General features: G+C 36.5%; 3 protein-coding genes across 5 annotated transcripts in view; 2 read left to right on the forward strand and 1 right to left on the reverse strand.

The window, feature by feature from the left end:
• Window positions 1-20810, forward strand: part of LOC127869348 (uncharacterized) — a 206784-nt gene that overhangs the window by 130850 nt on the left and 55124 nt on the right. The window lies entirely within an intron of this gene.
• The window catches only part of LOC127870168 (dipeptidyl peptidase 9-like), a 106122-nt gene that overhangs the window by 54733 nt on the left and 30579 nt on the right, over window positions 1-20810 (reverse strand). The gene's annotated exons all lie outside the window — the stretch shown is intronic.
• LOC127869345 (uncharacterized) lies at window positions 4857-17300 on the forward strand. The gene is made up of 4 exons (XM_052411849.1): window positions 4857-5058; window positions 8773-8885; window positions 13353-13436; window positions 15301-17300. Exons 1-4 carry the CDS (start codon window positions 5049-5051, stop codon window positions 16642-16644), a joined length of 1551 nt encoding a protein of 516 aa, XP_052267809.1. The 5' UTR covers window positions 4857-5048; the 3' UTR covers window positions 16645-17300.

Consider the following 20810-nt stretch of genomic DNA (forward strand, 5'->3'; position numbering starts at 1 on the left):
CAACATAAATGAGCCTTAAAAATAAACTTAAATAGTTCCAATTGTGTTCCCTAGATTTCCTAAACGTATGTCTTTATTAATGTTCGTAAAACGGTCTAAATTTACGCTTAAAAATAAAAAACGCACAAAATAAGTGATTTATTTTTCTTTAATTACGGATTATAAATGACATCAACACACATCTCTTGAACAAAACATCTGCGATAAAGGCGCGAACGAATTCGCTCAATGGGAGGCGATGTTCAGAGTGTGGATTAAAAGCGTTTATGGGTTTGCCCGTGACACCACCTGTCTGCACATGTGTTGATACCGAAATTTAGATAAGATATCACGCGTCACCTTTAAATAACATGTTAAATGACAATCAATACCTTATTCATGCCAGGGACCTACATAAATAGGTCTATGTCCATGCTGTGTGTTATTACTCTTAAACGAATGCAGATGAACCTAAAAAAACACGAACTATCATGTGGTTGTCAGATCGATAACAGAAACTCTTTAATTCCTCAAATATATTTGATAAACCCGTTTCGCTTCATTGTTTTGCGTAGGGACCTATACACACATATAAAGGTCCATGTTTATTTCTTCAGTACCGTTTTGGAGGCGCGCGAGAGTATTCAGGGGCGGGTAATCCGGGAGGTATCGATTTCTGGGATTGTCTATATAAGTTTATCGCTTAATGATAGCTTCACTCAGTGATTAAGAAACGTATTGTCCCAGCGTGTGTGTTTTCAAATTGTATACTGGTGTAACTTCAACAAGGAAGGTCTCGAAATCGCTACAATCGCTACAAAAGCACCACTTCTGATTCGTAAGAATGACGAAGACTTTATGATTAGATATGTTGAAATAATAATGCTTAAGCAACTTTACCAAATACGTGTTGCATAACTCACTAGACCTGTGCGTAGCGAAGTCAGAAACTATACAAATCTATCATGAATATTAATTAAATGAAGCCAGATGTCGACTTAATTGATTTCCTCCAACTAATGGTATATTAAAAACCTTTCAGCAACAACAAACAAGTTTTTGACAAAATCACAATGGAAAGAACCAAAAACTTAGAAATCAGCTCATACAAAAAAGATCTGAAAACATAATAATACTTTTTTGAACGCTATTTCAAGAACAAATCCTATTATGAGCATAATTATTTTTTTACAGCAAAACTACCACGCCCATCATCTAAAGTAAGCTATATTTCGTTTACATAGTCATATCGATTAAAAATCCAAAAGCTGTAGTGATTGATGTTTAATTTTATTCACGAAAAGCAGGTACACAACAAGATCATTTGAAACATATATTATCCTTGCAATTAGTTATACGATATCCAGAAATATGTATAACTAATTTACATCACAAAATGATTTTACATCACAAGGCGAATTTAAAAGAATTTATGTTGCCCTTTTCCGACCCAGAAAAATAGGGTTGGGTAGGCAGTTAGGTACTTTTTTTCTGTTAACACATTGTACATGTAGTTTCACTGAAATTGAAATAAATGTGTGTTCAAAATACATTCTTGAACATTGCGTACGTTTAACATAGACTTGTTTTTAAACGGGCTTTAAAGACTGTAAAATATCTCACTATAATTCATAATGAAAATATAACTATACCTAAAATGAACAATGACAATTTCTATAACATTTTATGATGTTCTATATTAAGTAGCGTTTTATAGTATGTGCACGTATGTGTACATTTTTCTTCTATACGTTAACGTGTATCGTTTACAGTCAAACACGGACAAATAAGTATATTTCAATAAATATATCATAATTGCATACGCTATATACTCGAAATATGTGAATCAACCATCGGGCTTGGTGTCTTTTTCGGCAGAAATTACACGAGGAATGAAACGTTAAAGCGAGTATGTTTAACTAGTGTCTACCTTTTCTGTTATTTATAGAGAAGTAACTACTTGGACAGGTATGTAGGATTTCAATTTGTATAGTTGAAGCGAACTAGAGATGATATTATAATTTACTATTTCTCTCAAATTATGTTCTTTATGGTAAGGATTTACATTATACGCGTAATAAAGATACGTGAAACGCAAAGGTTATTTATCAGTTTAAGTATATCGCTTTTAAACTCAATTGTTATAGTGTGCATTCCAAAGTTTACGCTTTTATTGTTAAAGGAACATAACAATTTTTGGTATAATATACGTTTATTATCCCCACGTTTTTCGGAGAAAAAGTGGGGGTTATGTGGTTATCTCCGCCGTCTGTCCGTTCGTCCGTCCGTCCGTCCCGGCCACTATCTCCTCCTACACTATCAGCACTAGCACCTTGAAACATACACAAATGGTAGCTATGAGCATATGTGCGACGGTAATGACGACGTAATTTTGATTTGATCCCGGAGTCAAAAGTATTGGGGGTTTAGGTTGGGCCTGGTCAGAGATTTTCCTGCTAACGCGATTCGAAAAAGGCTCGTAAGTACTTCCGATATTGCTTTCATATTTGGTATGCTTGTAGATCTAGACAACACCGTTCCATGGGCATGCTTTTGTGTACCCCTGTGACCGTGGCCTTGAACTTGTGGTCAGCGTTCAGGTTTCGAAATCTGCGACCGCGATACGAAAAAGGCTCATAAATACGGTGTCCCTTCAGAAATTGCTTTCATATTTATTATGCATGAGTATCTAGACATCACCTTTCCATGCGCATACAATTTTTAACCCTGTGACCTTGACCTTGAACTTGAGGTCAGCGTTCAGGTTTTGCAATCTGCTATCGCGATTCGAAAAGGCTCATAACTACTGTGTCCCTGCAGATATTGCTTTCATATTTGGTATGCATGTGTATCTGGACAACACCTTTCCATGTGTATAAAATGTTTAACCCCTGTGACCTTGACCTTGAACTTGAGGTCAGCATTCAGGTTTCGAAATGTGAGACCGCGATTCGAAAAAGGCTCAAACATACTCTGTCCCTTTCATATTTGGTACGCATGTGTATCTGGGCAACAGCTTTCCATGCGCATGAAATTTTTGAACGTGGGGTCCGCGTTCAGGTTTCGAAATCTGCGACCGCGATTCAAAAAAGCTCACAACGTATGTGTCCCTTCAGATATTGCTTTCATATTGGGTACGCATGTGTATCTGCACAAGTCCTTTCCTTGCGCAAAAAATATTTCACCCCCGTGACCTTGACCTTGAACTTAGGGTAGGCGTTTAGATTTTGAAATCTATTATGTGGTTAGCTCCGCCGTCTGTCCGTCCGTTCATCCTGACCACTATCTCCTACACATGGTTGCTATGGGCACATGTGCGACAGTGCACAATTTGGAATTTAGATCTGACCCCTTGGTCAAAAGTTATGGGGGTTGGGGTGGAGCCGGGTCAGAGATTTTCACTCATTTGTTAAGGTTATTTTTCATTTACTTCTTCATTTCTACACCGATATACTTCCAATTGATACCGAACATCTCATATGACAATACGGTCAATCTCAACTATGCATAATCTTATAAAAACTGATTCTTGGTTTAGCGTGCATATGGGATGGAGGAGCATTTATTTTTGCCTTTTAAAAAGTTGTTTCATATTGTGGAAAATTGAGTTTTAAAATGTATACACGATGGCTTATTAAATTCCAACAAAATCTTTGGTTTTTCATTTAAAAACAAGATATGTGTTTGTCAGAAACACAATACCCCCTATTGCGCCGCTTTGAAGCCATATATTTGACCTTGAAAGATGACCTTGACCTTTCACCACTCAAAATGTGCAGCTACATGAGATGCACATGCATGCCAAATATCAAGTTGCTATATTCAATATTGCAAAAGTTAGGGCAATGTTAAAGTTTTCAGACGGAAGGACAGACAGACAGACTGACGGACAATTCAAAAACTATATGCCACCCTACCGGGGGCATAAAAAACTGTATTCTTAATGTGTTTATAGGTGTTATTGGTGTCTCCACAGTATTGGAATAACCAATTTACACTTAAAGCTAAAACAGGGCTTATCCATTATATTCACCACCAGGTTCATTTAAGTGCTTACTGGGTCAAACATGCGGCGTGGGGACACGCGTCGGCCTCTGACGCGCCACTTCTAGTTACAATTGTTGCCTGGACAGTTGACCATATTTAGATTTTTGGTTGCCCAGCTAAAGAGTATCGGTCTGGCCAGAAAAACAACATCTGGAATTAAGTTGCATCAAATGCACAGAAAGAATTGTTTCTCAAATTCAATCAAGCTCTCCACTTATTCCATCCTGAGAAACCCTTTAGGTGTCTCAATACTGGTAATAGTAAACCCAACTGAGAACCATATGGCTTTTGTCTGTATACCGTTTGTGACTGCCTGGCTTGTCACTATAATGATTTTTTTTTGGGGGGGGGATCTAAGTGGATTCTACTATTTCTTATTTTACACCGAAGAGTTTTCCCTGTACCACTGTACAGTGTTGTACGATTGTTTATGGTATAGAACCTAAACATATGGATTAAATCTCAAAGTTTGTCGCCCTGCAGAACATCTGCAATGTTGTACCGATAATTAATGCAATTTAAGAAATACTTGTTCTTTAAGTTTGAATAATGGTGTTGTTTACACTTCAAGAAACAACTAATTGGCTTTCTACACATTTAATTAACATTTGAATATTTTGTATGTAATGACAACTAATGTTTAACAATAACAGAAACAAATATTCAATTATATTACTCCTCAGAGATATTGGTCATTCTATATCTATATTATCAGTTAATTTAGTCCAAATTTAATGGTGTGTAACCCGAACTATATTTTCGGTGTAATATCTTCCGCCTAGAGGCGTTAGACATATCCTTCCACCAAATACACCCGAGAGACGATCGCCGTTATGGCGGAATTGTCCGAGGAGTCCCGATTGCGTTACCGATACTGAGTTTTAGTAGTGTCTAACCTTTATTTGGTCGATAGTGGAGGTAAACACTTGCACCGATTCGTCTAGTTTCGCTTTGGAAGCGAACGATTGGAGTGATTTTATTTTAATTTGTCTACCAAATTATGTTGTTTATGACACGGATCTATGTTAAAGGGTAAGAATTGATTGAGAAAAGAGAAGGTTCTTAATAAGTAAAAATATATCATTGATAAGCTCAATTTATATTTTGAAATCGAAAGTGACTTTCTTCTTTGTAAAGGAACAAAAATAACATTATGGATGTGTTGTTGTTATTTAAGTGTAAGTTTAGTTTGCGAGTAATTGGATTATAATTGTTTTTGTTTTGTTTACTGTGAACAGATAAATAGCATAAGCCTAACACTGTTTGCAATGTCTTACATTTGAAAATGCATTTCTAAAAGTGACCATTTCTCACATAATGTATATGATCTAATTGTTTGAGTAGTACAAATGACTGCCTTATTGACCGACCGACAGACACATACAGAGAGTTTATTATACAACAGTACATCGCATTCAAACTCAAATATACACATTACTTTCTGTCATCATTATAAAAATAAATAGAGCTAATCAATTAGAAACGCAAATAGACTACTTTCCATCAAGGGTGTGATGAAACCTATTGAAAAGTATTATTTGATATTCTAGTTCTTATAATGAAAGCTTTTTCGAGTTAATGTATAATAAACAGCTATTTTTTCTTAAATAATTGAAACAGCCGCACATACATGTAAAATGGGAATATATATTTTTTTAATCAACGTCATAGCAACATAAACAATAGCGTTCATTTCGTGGAATGCTGTTCTGAGAATATATGCATGTTTGGATGTTCAACTGGTGTACAGAGATTCTTTAACGTATACTGCGAAAACTGCGTATCGGTGGGTACGACGTATCGATGTAATCCAAAACATGCCGAATATCTGCCCCAAAACTTCTTAGTTCCGGTGCCGAATGTTTACAAGTTTTTCCCTACTTTATTATAAACAAAAAATAACCGTTAAATGGCCTGATTACGGGTAAGTATGTTGTCGTTTATAACAAAATACGATGTCAGTGTCAAAATCGTGCACAGTTGCATAAGTTCTGTTAAGCATTGCGAGAGTATTTCACGTTTTTCGATTGCTATTTTACCGAATAGAAACATGCCATAGTAAAATGACGTCACACGGTGAAGCGCGTATTAGACGGTTCTGTATTTTTACATATATGGGCATGCTACTACGATGACTATAACACGCTCAACTTCATTCCATTCAATTACAATAAATGATGCCTTTTCTCGTATAATTTTCCGGGGTGTGTCCAATTAATGTTTTTTTTAATTTCAGTTGCCCACTATCGTCATTTTGATTTGGGGAGAAGTCGATGTAAAATTGTAAAAGCTATATTGACAATAGAGGACTAGAAAGTTTTAAGTTATTGCTAAGTTGTTGTTGTTTTTGAAATATGTAATAATTTTTAGTTTATTTTGTTTTGTTTTTTATAAAATGCACATATTCTATATATATACTATATATTAAACATTAAAATATGCATGCTACTGAAATAAAAGGTAAAATGGTATAATTTTATCGAACTAACAATTGCTCTTATATAGTACACCAATGACAGGTTCAAACTTCATGCTAGTAATCTACACAGCGGCTAACCGTTAATACACCGATACGCAGTACTCTTCATTACAAACAAAATGGCGTCAAACTGTAAGCAGAACCAAGTCGATATTGAGATAAAATGTGCGAGTATATCATAGTGGAACTTAATTTCTTTACAAAATGAATAAAATAACAACGAACAGATCTGTTTTCTTTTATTTATTACGATATTTTTTATTTGAAGAGTGACGTAATACACCGATACGCGGTATCCAAAGTATATACAAAACAAACGCAAAAGTGCCAATATTCTTTGTATTTGCCAGAGAGGTTTTACAAATTGTATAAAAATCTAAAACGTATTTTTTATTCATTTAATCATACCACTTGTGTTTAAATTTGTCAACACGTTTAAATTTAAAATCTCTAACAAATATATTTTCTTCTACAACGTTTGGTTTTTCAAATTCATTACCTTATTATTAATTATGTATTATGTTCTTAGCATGTGTTAAACAATTTGTATAACCATTATTACAATCGTTTACTTTTTTGTAAAAATTTGCATAATATCATCATCGTTTTTAAGAATTCAACCAATATTTCATAATGTTAACAAGTCCGTTTACACACAATTGATATCGACCTAATTCTCAATGAACAGAAACATAACACGTATTTATGTAGATATGAAACAATGTTTGTACTAGAAATGGCGCGGCAGAGGCCGACGCGTATCCCCACGCCGAATGTTTGACCTAGGTGTGCCCCAGGGTTGGTAATGGGGCCATGCATAGCTGAGATTGACCGTATTGTCATAAGAGAGGTTCAGTATCAATTTGAAGTGAATCGGTGTAGAAATGAAGAAATTATAGTAAAAGGCAATTTTGGGTGGGTGTGGTCTATGTGGGCGGGGCGCCCCAGGGTTGGTAATGGGGCCATGCATAGTTGAGATTGACTGTATTGTCATAAGAGAAGTTCAATATCAATTTGAAGTGAATCGGTGTAGAAATGAAGAAATTATAGTAAAGGCAATTTTGGGTGGGTGTGGTCTATGTGGGCGGGGCCCCAGGGTTGGTTATGGGGCCATGCATAGTTGAGATTGACCCTAATGTCATAAGAGAAGTTCAGTATCAATTTGAAGTGAATCCGTGTAGAAATGAAAAAATTATAGTAAATGGAATTTTTTGGTGGGTGTGGCCTATGTGGGCGGGCGCCCCAGGGTTGGGATTGGGGCCATGCATAGTTGAGATTGACCCTAATGTCATAACAAAAGTTCAGTATCAATTTGAAGTGAATCCGTGTAGAAATGAAAAAATTATAGTAAATGGAAATTTTTGGTGGGTGTGGCCTATGTGGGCGGGGCGCCCCAGGGTTGGGAATGGGGCCATGCATGGTTGAGATTGACCGTATTGTCATAGGTGAGGTCCAGTATCAATTTGAAGTGAATCGGTGTAGAAATAAAGAAGTAAATGTAAAATAACCTAAAAAAATGAATGATAATTTCTGACGCGGCCCCACCCCAACCCCTATAACTTTTGACCCAGGGGTCAGATCAAAATTCCAAATAGTGCAGGGTCGCACATATGCTCATAGCTACCATGTGTGTAAATTTCAAGGTTCTAGTGCTTTTAGTGTAGGAGGAGATAGTGGCCAGGACGGACGGACAGACGGACGGACGGACGGACAGACGGACGGACGGCGGAGATCACCACAATATCCCCACCTTTTTTTCAAAAAGCGTGGGGATAATAATTTTAAATGAAGCGTTTAATCATCTGACTTTGTGAAACTCCATACTTGTGAAGCATTATTTAATGTCGAACCCACACAGGAGTTAAAACACTGACATAATAATGTTTGTCTAATGTTTAAAGTCATGGTATTTTATCAAAATGTAGTCATGACTTTAAGCGCCTTTTTACCAACCATATGTTCTTGATTTAATCTAAGTCTTCGAGTACATTTCAACACTTCCTCAACATATAAAATTATCAGCAACTTCAATATCTTAATTGCTTTATTAGCCGAGGCTGTTTTGTATAGCTTTAAACACAAATTACCATATGCATTGTCTTTCAATTCGTCAATTAAAGCTAGCATTACTTAACAATCATACCCTCTCGTTTGCGCATTTAATTTTAACCGATGGACTGCGACATTGGGTCTTACAGGTTACCTTAAATAAACTTATGATCAATTGTTTGTAATAATGTTTAGTAGATTCTTTAAATTCATTGAAGGATTCTTAATCTTGCTGAACGACATTTGCTGGCTGTTAACAAGGTGGTCGGTACGTGCGCTTCTCTTAAAGACGATCCGGGTGAAATCTCCGCTCCCGGTGCATGTGAATAAGGTAAGTGGCCATAGTAACGGACAGGTGGGATTTTCTCAGTGTACTCTCTCACACACACACACTTCCTTCTCCAAACACAGCACAATACCAAATAACATTGTAGGCAAAAGCAGCAATTATTATGCCCCCCTTCGAAGAAGAGGGGGTATATTGCTTTGCACATGTCGGTCTGTCGGTCGGTCGGTCGGTCCGTCCACCAGGTGGTTTCCGGATGATAACTCAAGAACGCTTGGGCCTAGGATCATGAAACTTCATAGGTACATTGATCATGACTCGCAAATGACCCCTATTGATTTTGAGGTCACTAGGTCAAAGGTCAAGGTCACGGTGACCCGAAATAGTAAAATGGTTTCCGAATGATAACTCAAGAACGCTTAAGCCTAGGATCATAAAACTTGATAGGTAGATTGATCCTGACTTGCAGATGACCCCTATTGATTTTCAGGTCACAAGATCAAAGGTCAAGGTCATAGTGACCCGAAATAGTAAAATGGTTTCCGGATGATAACTCAAGAACGCTTAGGCCTAGGATCATGAAACTTGATAGGTAGATTGATCATGACTCGCAGATGACCCCTATTGATTTTCAGGTCACTAGGTCAAAGGTCAAGGTCACAGTGACCCAAAAAAGTAAAATGGTTTCCGGATGATAACTCAAGAACGCTTAAGCCTAGGATCATGAAACTTGATAGGTAGATTGATCATGACTCGCAGATGACCCCTATTGATTTTTAGGTCACTAGGTCAAAGGTCAAGGTCACAGTGACCCGAAATAGTAAAATGGTTTCCGGATGATAACTGAAGAACGCTTATTCCTATGATCATGAAACTTGATAGGTAGATTGATCATGACTCGCAGATGACCGCTATTGATTTTCAGATCACTAGGTCAAAGGTCAAGGTCACGGTGACCCGAAATAGTCAAATGGTTTCCGGATGATAACTCAAGAACGCTTATGGCTAGGATCATGAAACTTCATAGGTACATTGATCATGACCGGCAGATGACCCCTTTTGATTTTCAGGTCACTAGGTCAAAGGTCAAGGTCACATTGACAGGAAATATATTCACACAATGGCTGTCGATACAACGGAGAGCCCATATGGGGGGAATGCATGTTTTACAAACAGCCCTTGTTCCAAATCAGTCTCAAATTACGGCAGTCTAGTAAGTTAATTATATAGGAGAGCAAGGACACACACATATCCCTCATATAATTCAGCTTCAGTTATGAAAGGACCGCACAAACTTCGTTATACAATGCTCCAAAGAGTAGCTTCCTGAAATGATGATCAAAGATACACTAGCCTGTACAAGTAGTATTCAATCAACATGCTTTATAAGCGAGTGTTTACATGTAAATAAGAACACATTGCGCAGTCAAAATGCCCGTGGTAATGTTCGTGGCTTTGTGTGCCTGAAACATTATTCGTTTTCTTTACAAAGAGTCGGTGAGGGGTAAACGAAAGCGAAAACCGTTGCGGTAAATACAAAGGAAAAGGATGGTGAATTAATACGTGTTTATGATAATCTAAATCATTTAATGGGTTAATGCTACTTTTTTATTATAGAAACCTATTCACATGTTTATCAATTTGAAAAGGAACTATTGATTCATATGTGACTTACATTTTGTTAATATTATCATAGGCATGTGATTTTGATTTTTTATCTATGGTTGGTTACATAAACAATCCTCCGACAATCTATGTCACAGTGAATAATCGCGATTCATATTTATAATTATTCTGGTTTCATAAAGACGCCATAAGACGTTTTAGTCATAGTAATACAATCAAACAGACTCATACCATTCAATAATTATGAAAGTTTAAATAGTTAATTGGATGTGTACTTAGAATTTTAGTTCTATGACTAAGACGTCTTTAAGATGCCGGAATAATTATAACTATTAATTGCTGTTATTCACTATTAATCAAGTTAGCTAGTTTAAGGGGCCAATAAATATATTCACATATTATACAAAATGATTTAATTTGAAAATTCAAATTATAGTCTTTCCCAGCTTTTAATTGTATTGAAAGGAAATCGTAAACATTATGTACATATATTTTAGGTAAAAATCACATATGAAATTATTTCAGTTAAAGCTTTATTGATTAGCATTCTACCACGGCACGTGACTTGTTTTCTATATACAAAGAAGGAAAACTACTGTTGTTTATTACCCCGATATACCAACGGTTGTTTAAAGTGACGTCACTTTTATTGTCCGCGCACTGTTTATGAATGAAAACGACGTCATTTGATTTTAATGGTTGTGATGACGTCACGTTTCGCGGAAAAGTGGAGGAAGTTTGGTTAATATAATTTAAATAACAATTAAATCGCGGATAACTTATTAATGAAACCGTGTTAGAATCGAAATAATCAACGAGTAACCGTTGGTTAGTGAGGTAATAACCAACGGTATGTCGCTCCGATGCTTGTTATCAAACCACTCGGGCTGCGCCCTCGTGGTTTAATTCCTATGCATCGGAACTCCGTACCGTTGATTATTACCTCAATAACCAACGGTTACCCGTCGATTATGTGTTAATTAAACAAGGGTATTCAATAAAGTGAGCCTTTACAAAATAAAAAAGTATGAAATATACTTTCACTATAATTGAGTAAACATGTTCGTGAAAAATCAAACTGTAGTATTGGAATGAAATACATAAAGAAAAATATGCAATCGATCACCGTTATTGCGAATTTTACCACAGTCGCACACGAATGCACATTAGAATGAGAAAGGAGCCTATCGTGGGTTATTACCCCGATATACCAACGGTTGTAAGTACGACGTGACTTTGATTGTCCGCGCACTGTTTATAAATGAAGACGACGTCATTTGATTTTCATTGTTGTGGTGGCGTTACATTTTCGCGGAAAAGTGGAGGATGTTCGGTTAATATAATGCTCATTTATGACCTTTAAATCGCGGATAACTTATTAATGAAATCGTGTTAGAATCGAAATAAGCGACGTGTAAGGGTTGGTTATTGCGGTAATAACCAACGGTACGTCGTTCCGATGCTTGTTACCAAACCACTCTGGCTGCGCCCTCTTGGTTTAATTTCTACGCATCGGAACTCCAAACCGTTGCTTATTACAGAAATAACTAACGTTTGTACGCGCCAATTATTTCTTAAGCAATCAAATAATAATATTATTATATATTATTAATAATAAATATTAATATGGACCGTAGCCTATTCACTATAACGATGATTTAGCAGTAGTGCATAATTCTGTGTCAACTAAAAACTTTTATAAGTGGCTAAGTCACACTTATGTGATAATATTAATCTTATTGTCATTGTTGTTGCATTAAATCCTGTGTCAAGGCCCTGCTGCTGTTGTTATTGTTGTTGTTGTTGCTGTTGTTTATTGGCAGGCCTTTGTTAGATTTGCCATGGTGTAACTTAATTGTGTTCTTATGTTACTTGTTTAATTATAATAAATGGAATCTTAGATCAAATCAAATTTAGGTTGTAAAAGATATCACACTATCAAGCACTTGTTAATTTTCCAAATTTGGATGACATCCGATGGCAAATACAAGATAAATTATGAAAAATGTAACTTTACGCATTGAAAACCCGGTAAGGTATTTTAATAGTAAACATTATATTTAACTTTTACTATTTCGTTGTTTGTATTTGTAACAAAATGGGCAAGCACTGAAAGCTATGGGGTTTCTGTTTAAAAAAAGATTAAAGTAATGACCTTTTAGAAAAAGGTTTAGCAGGTTTTATGTGTTGATGGAGTTCCATTAACATAACTTACATGCAGATATATATCAACGCTATTACCGTTGGGTACGGTCTGAATTCCCAACACATGGGTACATTCAAATAAGTACATCACCCACATAAATGCGTGTAGTGCTAGTTATACACGTGGCTTAATTTAAACAACTACTATATACGAATCGAATCAAAATCGACATGCACTGAAAGCTATGAGTACACATGGGTACATTCAAATAAGTACATCACCCACATAAATGCGTGCAGTGCTAATTATAAACGTGGCTTAATTTAAACAACTACTATAAATATATCGAATGAAAATGATGTAGGAGCATACAATTTGCATTTGACACGTAGTCTTATATAATACTTTTGAATTATTAAATAAGTACGCTGGTCACCATTTTTGCAGATACATACTTGTGTATGTAATTATTTAAAGTGTTTATACAATACTTGAAATGGATTATAAATACAAAAATATAAGTATATAAAATGAATTCCCTACATAACTTTGTGAGCGTATTTCATTAGATGAAAAATTAATCGTTATCGTATGGTAGGACAGGATGAATATTAAGTGATTAAAAACAAGATAATGACGTTCGATGCTATGTTGTATGTATGTAATCAATTATCTTCGAAATAAATACACAACTAAGCTTGTTTATAATCAATGCGCATTTTACTAACATAATTGTACAGATGGCGGAAGGTGATCAATGGCGTGATACGGCGGAGCATGGAGGTATCCCACGTAACAGCGGCCTTTACAGTCGTCACTCTATAGTAAGAAGTGGTTTATGTGCAGCTCACGTAGAAGTTGTCAGTTCCGGTGTATGTGCAGTTCACGTAGAAGTTGTCAGTTCCGATGTATATGCAGTTCACGTAGAAGTTGTCAGTTCCAGTGTATGTACAGTTCACGTAGCAGTTGTCAGTTCCGGTGTATGTGCAGTTCACGTAGAAGTTGTCAGTTTCGGTGTATGTGCAGTTCACGTACAAGTTGCTAGTACTGGTGTATGTGCAGTTCAAGTAGAAGTTGTCAGTTTCGGTGTATGTGCAGTTCACGTAGAAGTTGTCAGTTTCGGTGTATGTGCAGTTTACGTAGAAGTTGCTAGTACTGGTGTATGTGCAGTTCACGTAGAAGTTGTAAGTTCCGGTGTATGTGCAGTTCAAGTAGAAGTTGTCAGTTCCGGTGTATTTACAGTTCACATAGAAGCTGTCAGTTCCGGTGTATGTGCATTTCACGTAGAAGTTGCTAGTACTGGTGTATGTGCAGTTCACGTAGAAGTTGTCAGTTCCGGTGTATGTGCAGTTCACGTAGAAGTTGTCAGGTCCGGTGTATGTGCAGTTCACGTAGAAGTTGCTAGTACTGGTGTATGTGCAGTTCACGTAGAAGTTGCTAGCACTTGTGTATGTGCAGTTCACGTAGAAATTGTCAGTTCCGGTGTATGTGCAGTTCACGTTGAAGTTGCTAGTACTGGTGTATGTCCAGTTCACGTAGAAGTTGTCAGTTCCGGTGTATGTGCAGCTCATGTAGAAGTTGTCAGTTCTGGTTTATGTGCAGTTCACTTAGAATTGCTAGTACTGGTGAATAAGCAATTCATGTAGTAGTTGTACTTACTGGTGTATATATGAAGTTAACATAGAAGTTGTAAGAATTAAGGTATGTGGTGTTTACATATAAGATTTAAGTACTGGTGTGTGTGTGTGCAGTTCATGTAAAAGTTTCAAGAAGTGATGTATTTGCAGTTTACTTAGATATTGAAAAATAAACAAACACGTGTTTGTGCAGTTCACATAGAAGTTGTAAGTTCTGATGTATGTTCAATGCATGTAGAAGTTGTAAGTACTGGCATATATGCAGTGCTCGTAGAAGTTGAAAGTACTGATGTATGTGCAGTGCTAGTAGAAGTTTTAAGTATTGATGTATATACAATGCACATAGACATTGTAATTACTGGTGTATGTGCAGGGCACATATAAGTTGTATGTTTTGCTGTATGTGCAGTGTTCGTAGAAGTTGCAGCGATAGTTGAAAGTACTGGTGTTTAAGTAGTGCACATAGAAGTTGTAAGTACTGGTTTATCTGCAGTTCATACACGTTGCATGTACAGTTGTATGTGCAGTTCACATGCAAGTGTAAAGTAAGTACTGATGTATGTGCAGTTCACGTAGAAGCTGTAAGTAATGGTGTATGTGCAGTTCTATCACAAGTCGGTTTCGTAAAATACTATTATACATACATATTTCAAATACATATATCAGTATTTGATGTGAAAATAACATTGCAGACAATTGATAATGAGTACAATTTACGTTCTTTTTTACGCTGTGAATTTCTACACTAATAAATGTTTGCATTAATCAAGCTCTATGCGTTGATGTTTTTTTTCATTGCTTATCTGATATCCTGTATACGAGTCAAATTCTAACTTCGTGATAAACACACTCATTGCTTATTTGTTTAAGCTTAAACAGATTTAACATATTCAGCCAATTTTAGATGAGTTTAATGTCTTAAGAACATATTGTGTTATAACATGTATGGGTTCGTATAGGACGCGTAGGCTTGGATTGCTATGGACCGTTTCATATTGTTTAAGGAGCATATTATGATTTCCTGCAATTTGAATGTTTTCATCACTATCAGGTTCAGTGTGAAAATGCCTCACTACAGATGTGCACTCTGATGAACTGTCTCGGTTATGGGCCTCACATCAGACAGGCACGGAGAGACGCCTACAGAGAAGCTGATAGGCTGATGAATGCTCGATGGACTGGTATCATAACGGAGATCACTTCTGGTAGCAAGGCAGAGGGGCTGACATGCTTTTTAGAAAGTGACTGGGATTGGATGTATGTTTTAGAAGGCATCATGTGTTTAGAAAATGGTGTTGATTCTGACAAATTACCAAGGGAGACTACTGTGTTTACATTAAACACAGGCGTGTGCTACCACGGACACTCTAGGCTTAATTTACTCGAACGACGTGGCGACATGATTCCATCACAAATGCTTGATTCTCTGTGTGAAGATGAAAATGGGCGTTTCCTCCTGAGCAGTGCTTTAGTTGTTGATGCTGTGAACAGTGAATGGGCATCTATGGGAAACGAGATTCTCCATGAACGTGCAGGGCCATCAATTCCGAGTTCATTAGGGCCATTGCACACAGACAATGTCATTTCTTTACGCTGTCACTGTCCTGGTATACTATCGAGATGGGCAGAGCGAACTCGCCATTGGCCACCACCGGATATCGTTCACAAAGTCGTAACTATGGGATCATTTGTAACACCTGTTGGTTTTAGGGGTAGTGAATATCAACATTTAGAATGGAGGATTTGTTTTAATACTGGGGAAAATGAACTTATGAGCAGTCTTAATAACACCCAGGTCTACATTTATGTTTTATTGAAAATGGTTGTTAAGGATGTGTTAAAGCCAGTAAAGAAAGAAATTACATCATACACAGTGAAAAACATTGTATTGTGGCTTGCGGAGAACAATCCACAGGCACAGTTCAATGAAAGCAGTTTGTTTTATTGGCTTCGGGAAGGATTGGAGAAATTAAGAACGTCAATATTAAAGATCGAACTGCCATATTATATGATACCAGAAAGGAATCTAATGGCAGCATGCGGACTGGATGAAGGACAAAAATGTACATGGGTAAATACTATCACGGACATGATGAACGAAGGTTCACATACATTACTAAGATTGCCGAGGATACGGAAGGCAATAATATCGCATCCAGAGCCACTGGTGTGGTATAACACGAAGAGAGTTGAGATGGAACTGCTGCAGTTGAAGCTCATGAACAGAGAAATACAGTGCAAGGATGAGAATGGTGTGGTCAATTGGTTAGATCCTATGCTGCAGGCGATATTGAGTCGTATGTATGAGTTAGTGATAGAGGTCCATAAGAGGATGAATAGGGAAGGAAGTCGTTTGAATGATCTGATAGAGATACGTATAATGATGCTTATGTAATTGTGTTGTAAATGCCAGTTATTCCATGCAATGCATATTTCCAACAATGCACTACAGAAGGTAGTTAATTAAGGGCGTCTAAACATAACATATATTTCGAGGGCTGAACGGAAAACTGCAGTATCTCCTTCTGTATTTAATATGAGCTACGACAGTCTTCCGTTCAGCCTTCGATATGTGCTCATGCGTGGTTTGATATTTGGTAATATCAATAGTGCTTAGTTTTTCCTTCGCAATTCATTTAATTGTTCGGACGTGTATTATTGGATTGTAAAGTTTTGTTTGTTAACTTAAAAAAACAGTCCGTACACTTATAAGTGTTCACAGTCATTACGTACCGAGTAAATGTATAAATCGGTAACTTTATAAATTCATGATTTATTTCAGATCAACTTTGTTAATAGTAACTGTTAATTGTCACCCAATCTTATTTGAAGTGCTCTGATTTAATCCAACAAATGTGCATACTTATAGAATCTCTGACATGCGTTTTTTCTTTTGTGTTGTACGCACATTTGTTTGACATGCGTTTATATGTTGTGCTTCTTTTTCCGTTCACAATAGTCCTTGATGATGTAACAGAGAAATTTGGTGCGTATGACCGTTTAAACATTAAGCTATACATATTAATATGCATATGTAATATGAATCGTAAAATGCTGAGTATCGAAAATAAATGTGTGTTAGTTGTCATAAATTACATCTTAATACATTATTAACGACACGTGAAGCATTCATATGGCTGTTTTTGTTTATCGAACCTACTGGTACGATGTGACGTTACTTTCATTGGTAAAGTATACCATTTGATTTATCCTGCATAATGAAGCTGCGTCTAGGCTTTAAGGCACATAACGGCCCCAGATTTCTTGATTCGCATACAGATTATTTTAGATATAGCAAAATGCTCAATGGGTCATTGTCGACCTGATATGGCCCACACGTCACCCGGGAGTGACTTTAAGCCGACGCTAGTCACCGCCGGGTGACATGAAGCCGATTGTAGTCACCCGGGGGTGACATGGAGACGATTCCTGTCACCCGGGGTGACTTCAAACCGATTCCAGTCAACCTTTTAATCAGCATGAAGTCACCCTCAGCAACAATTTTATTGTAATCCTTACATTTATCATACATACTCTGATTTTAAAATTCTCTTTGTTTCTATTTTTACTTACATGTTGTTGTTATTGTTTTCGGAATAAACCGCTTTCTGGTCAAACGACCGTGCGCCTTTTACAACATCTAAATGCGATGCGGTTCCGTTTGATAAAAAAATACACGGGTGACTAGAAGCCGATTCTTGTCACCCGGACAAAGAAGAAAATGTTATGTCCGTATTATGCGATACTCGCGAAAGTGACAGTTATGCAATTGTTCATACTTTCAAAATATTTAATGAATGTATGCATTTCTTGTTCAATATGTATGTCTTTTTAATTTTGATTCCTTTAAACGAGCATTCCTGTTGTTTGAAATTCATATTTAATTAGGAATGCAAGAGGTTAACCGGTTAACCTACCGAAAAGACCAGTTAACCGGTTACATTTCGGGAAAAGGTTAATATGAAAAAAACAAATTTTAGGATGCTTTTTAATTTGAATAATCTTTTCTCCTTTTCATAATACACTTCGTACAATTTTACGTTTGCGCGTGACACACTGTCAATTTGCGCTGGCAACTAGTAAAACAACATGCCGCACCATCGACGGTAGTAAATAACGTGTCAATAAAAAAGGCAATAAAGCAGAATCTTTGTGGTAACAAGCAGGGGGTACGTTTTGATAATTTGCACTATTGTGTTTAACTCACGAAAATTTAACTAGCGAACTGCGTGGAGTGGGGGCTATTAGCGAAAAGGCAATTGACACGTTTATAGAACTCGCGATCTGTGTCAATTGAGACGTTGGATGGCTTATTTTGATGTTTTATTAACCAATATCCAACACTGATTGCCAGCAAAAATAAATTATTTATAAGTTACAATTTTATCAAAACTTGCATTCGTAGTTAAAATCTTGTCGAGTTAACGTCTTATTTGTTCTATCAGAAATTTAAATCATTGTTAGTAATGTACGTGATCCACGATGCCACCACTACCGTCTGAGGCATGTTTTATTTAAGAAAGCAATTACTTTAACTAATTTAATAAATAAATATTAATATTAAAACAGAATACACAAAGAAACATACCATTTGTGAACGATACGACGCGAACGTAATGTAAGCGACCCAACTAAAAAATAAGGTAATGACACGTAAAAGAATATCGGGTAATTCTTTAATCAAATACTCATATTCTTTCACGTTGGAAAAATAAATACAATATATAGCAAACATTTACAAAATTATTAAAATAAATGTAACAATACATGATATTAAGAAACAGACATGTTATCAAGACAAGCGCTCTCAAATTAATTCCGTTCTATAGAGAGTAGAGGTAGGAGCGGTATAACATTATTTACGTAAACTTTAACATTTGAACCACTTAAGGAGTTTCGGTTAACCGGTTACTAACCGGTTACGGCAAAAGGTTAACCGGTTAATGATTTGTGTAACCGCTTGCATCTCTATATTTAATACATGATGTTCCGTGCATTTCTGTCGTTATGATGAATATTCAACATTTGAGTAATTCAATTGCATTAATTTAATAGATGTCGTTTAATCCTTTTATAAGAATTGCGATGCTAAATATTATGTTAAATGTTTATTTACTTTAGTGTATGATGTGACAGTTTCTCTACGTTGTGTATTTACCGTCCAAGGCGGTGACCCCAACACATATTGTACATCTGAGAAAATAATCTTAAAAACATCGTGTAGAGGTTCTGATCATACTTTTGTTCGTAGAATTGCGTTAAAGACACATGCCACAAGGTCGAAACATGGTCCTAAGCATACCATGGATTTGTTAGGTAGTTTGTTTTTGTTTGTAAGAATTTTCCGCCGTGTTCAAACATATTTCATTCCTATCACAGCGGTCTGTTAAACTGTTTACACGTGTCCTGTGTAAGTTGGTTTATTACTTCTAAGTGCAAATACTTACGCCAGAAATTGAACACTGCACTACATGAATCACAGGTCAGGGAAGAATGGACGTACAAATAATGTCAATGACGATCACAACACACCGGGACGGGAATCGAGCCCACGATCCTCAAATGTTAAGTCAAGCCTTTAACCATAATGGTCAAACCATATGGCTTTCTCGGTAGCGGGTTCGTTGCTTTTTAACAGTTTTGACTTATCAAGTCGGTTCTTAGATATCACATTATCAACCTTAAATTTTCTATTTATACAACCACCAATCTTTGGTTCTTCAACCTTACATTCTCTTTATATACATCGAGCAATCGTGGTTTTATAGATATCGGTATATCAATCTTTCATTCTCTATTTATACATCCAGTTAATTTGTGTTCTTAGATATAGAAATATCAACCGTACATTATTTATGTATACATCAATAAATCGTGGGTTCTTAGATATCCCACTATCAACATTACATTCTGTAGTCATACATCCAGCAACCTCACATCCTCAATTTATACAACCAGCAATCGTGGGTTCTTAGATATTAAATAATGTAGGAGCGATTGTCCGGTTGGCATAATAATGTAGGAGCAACTGTCCGCCCTGTAAAAACATCGTAGGAGCGCCTGTCTGCCCTGTCAAATTTAGCGTAGGAGCGATTGTCCGTAGGAGCGATTGTCCGGGATTCATTGTAATATCAACCTTACATTCTCTATATATACATCCAGCAATCGTGGGTTGTTAGATACCGCAATATCAACCAAACATTCACTATTGATACATGCAGCAATCGTGGTTTCTTAGATATCGTTGTCCGGGATTCATCGCAATATCAACCTTACATTCTCAATTTATACATCCAGCAATCGTGGGTTCTTAGATATCGTAGTATCAACCTAACATTCACTTTTTATACATGCGGCAATCGTGGTTTCTTCGATATCGTAGTATCAACCGTACATTCTCTATTTGTACATGCAGAAGTATTAATAAAAAATGTATGGTTGTCACCTTTTCATTTCATATCATATGTTATCAGACAAACAGGCAGACAAAATAGTACCGGTATTCAGGCAATCGGACAAAGCGACGGCTATATTCCAATACCACTAGCACAAACATATGTA

This window comes from Dreissena polymorpha, chromosome 2, assembly GCF_020536995.1.
Source record: "Dreissena polymorpha isolate Duluth1 chromosome 2, UMN_Dpol_1.0, whole genome shotgun sequence".
NCBI lineage: Eukaryota > Metazoa > Mollusca > Bivalvia > Myida > Dreissenidae > Dreissena > Dreissena polymorpha.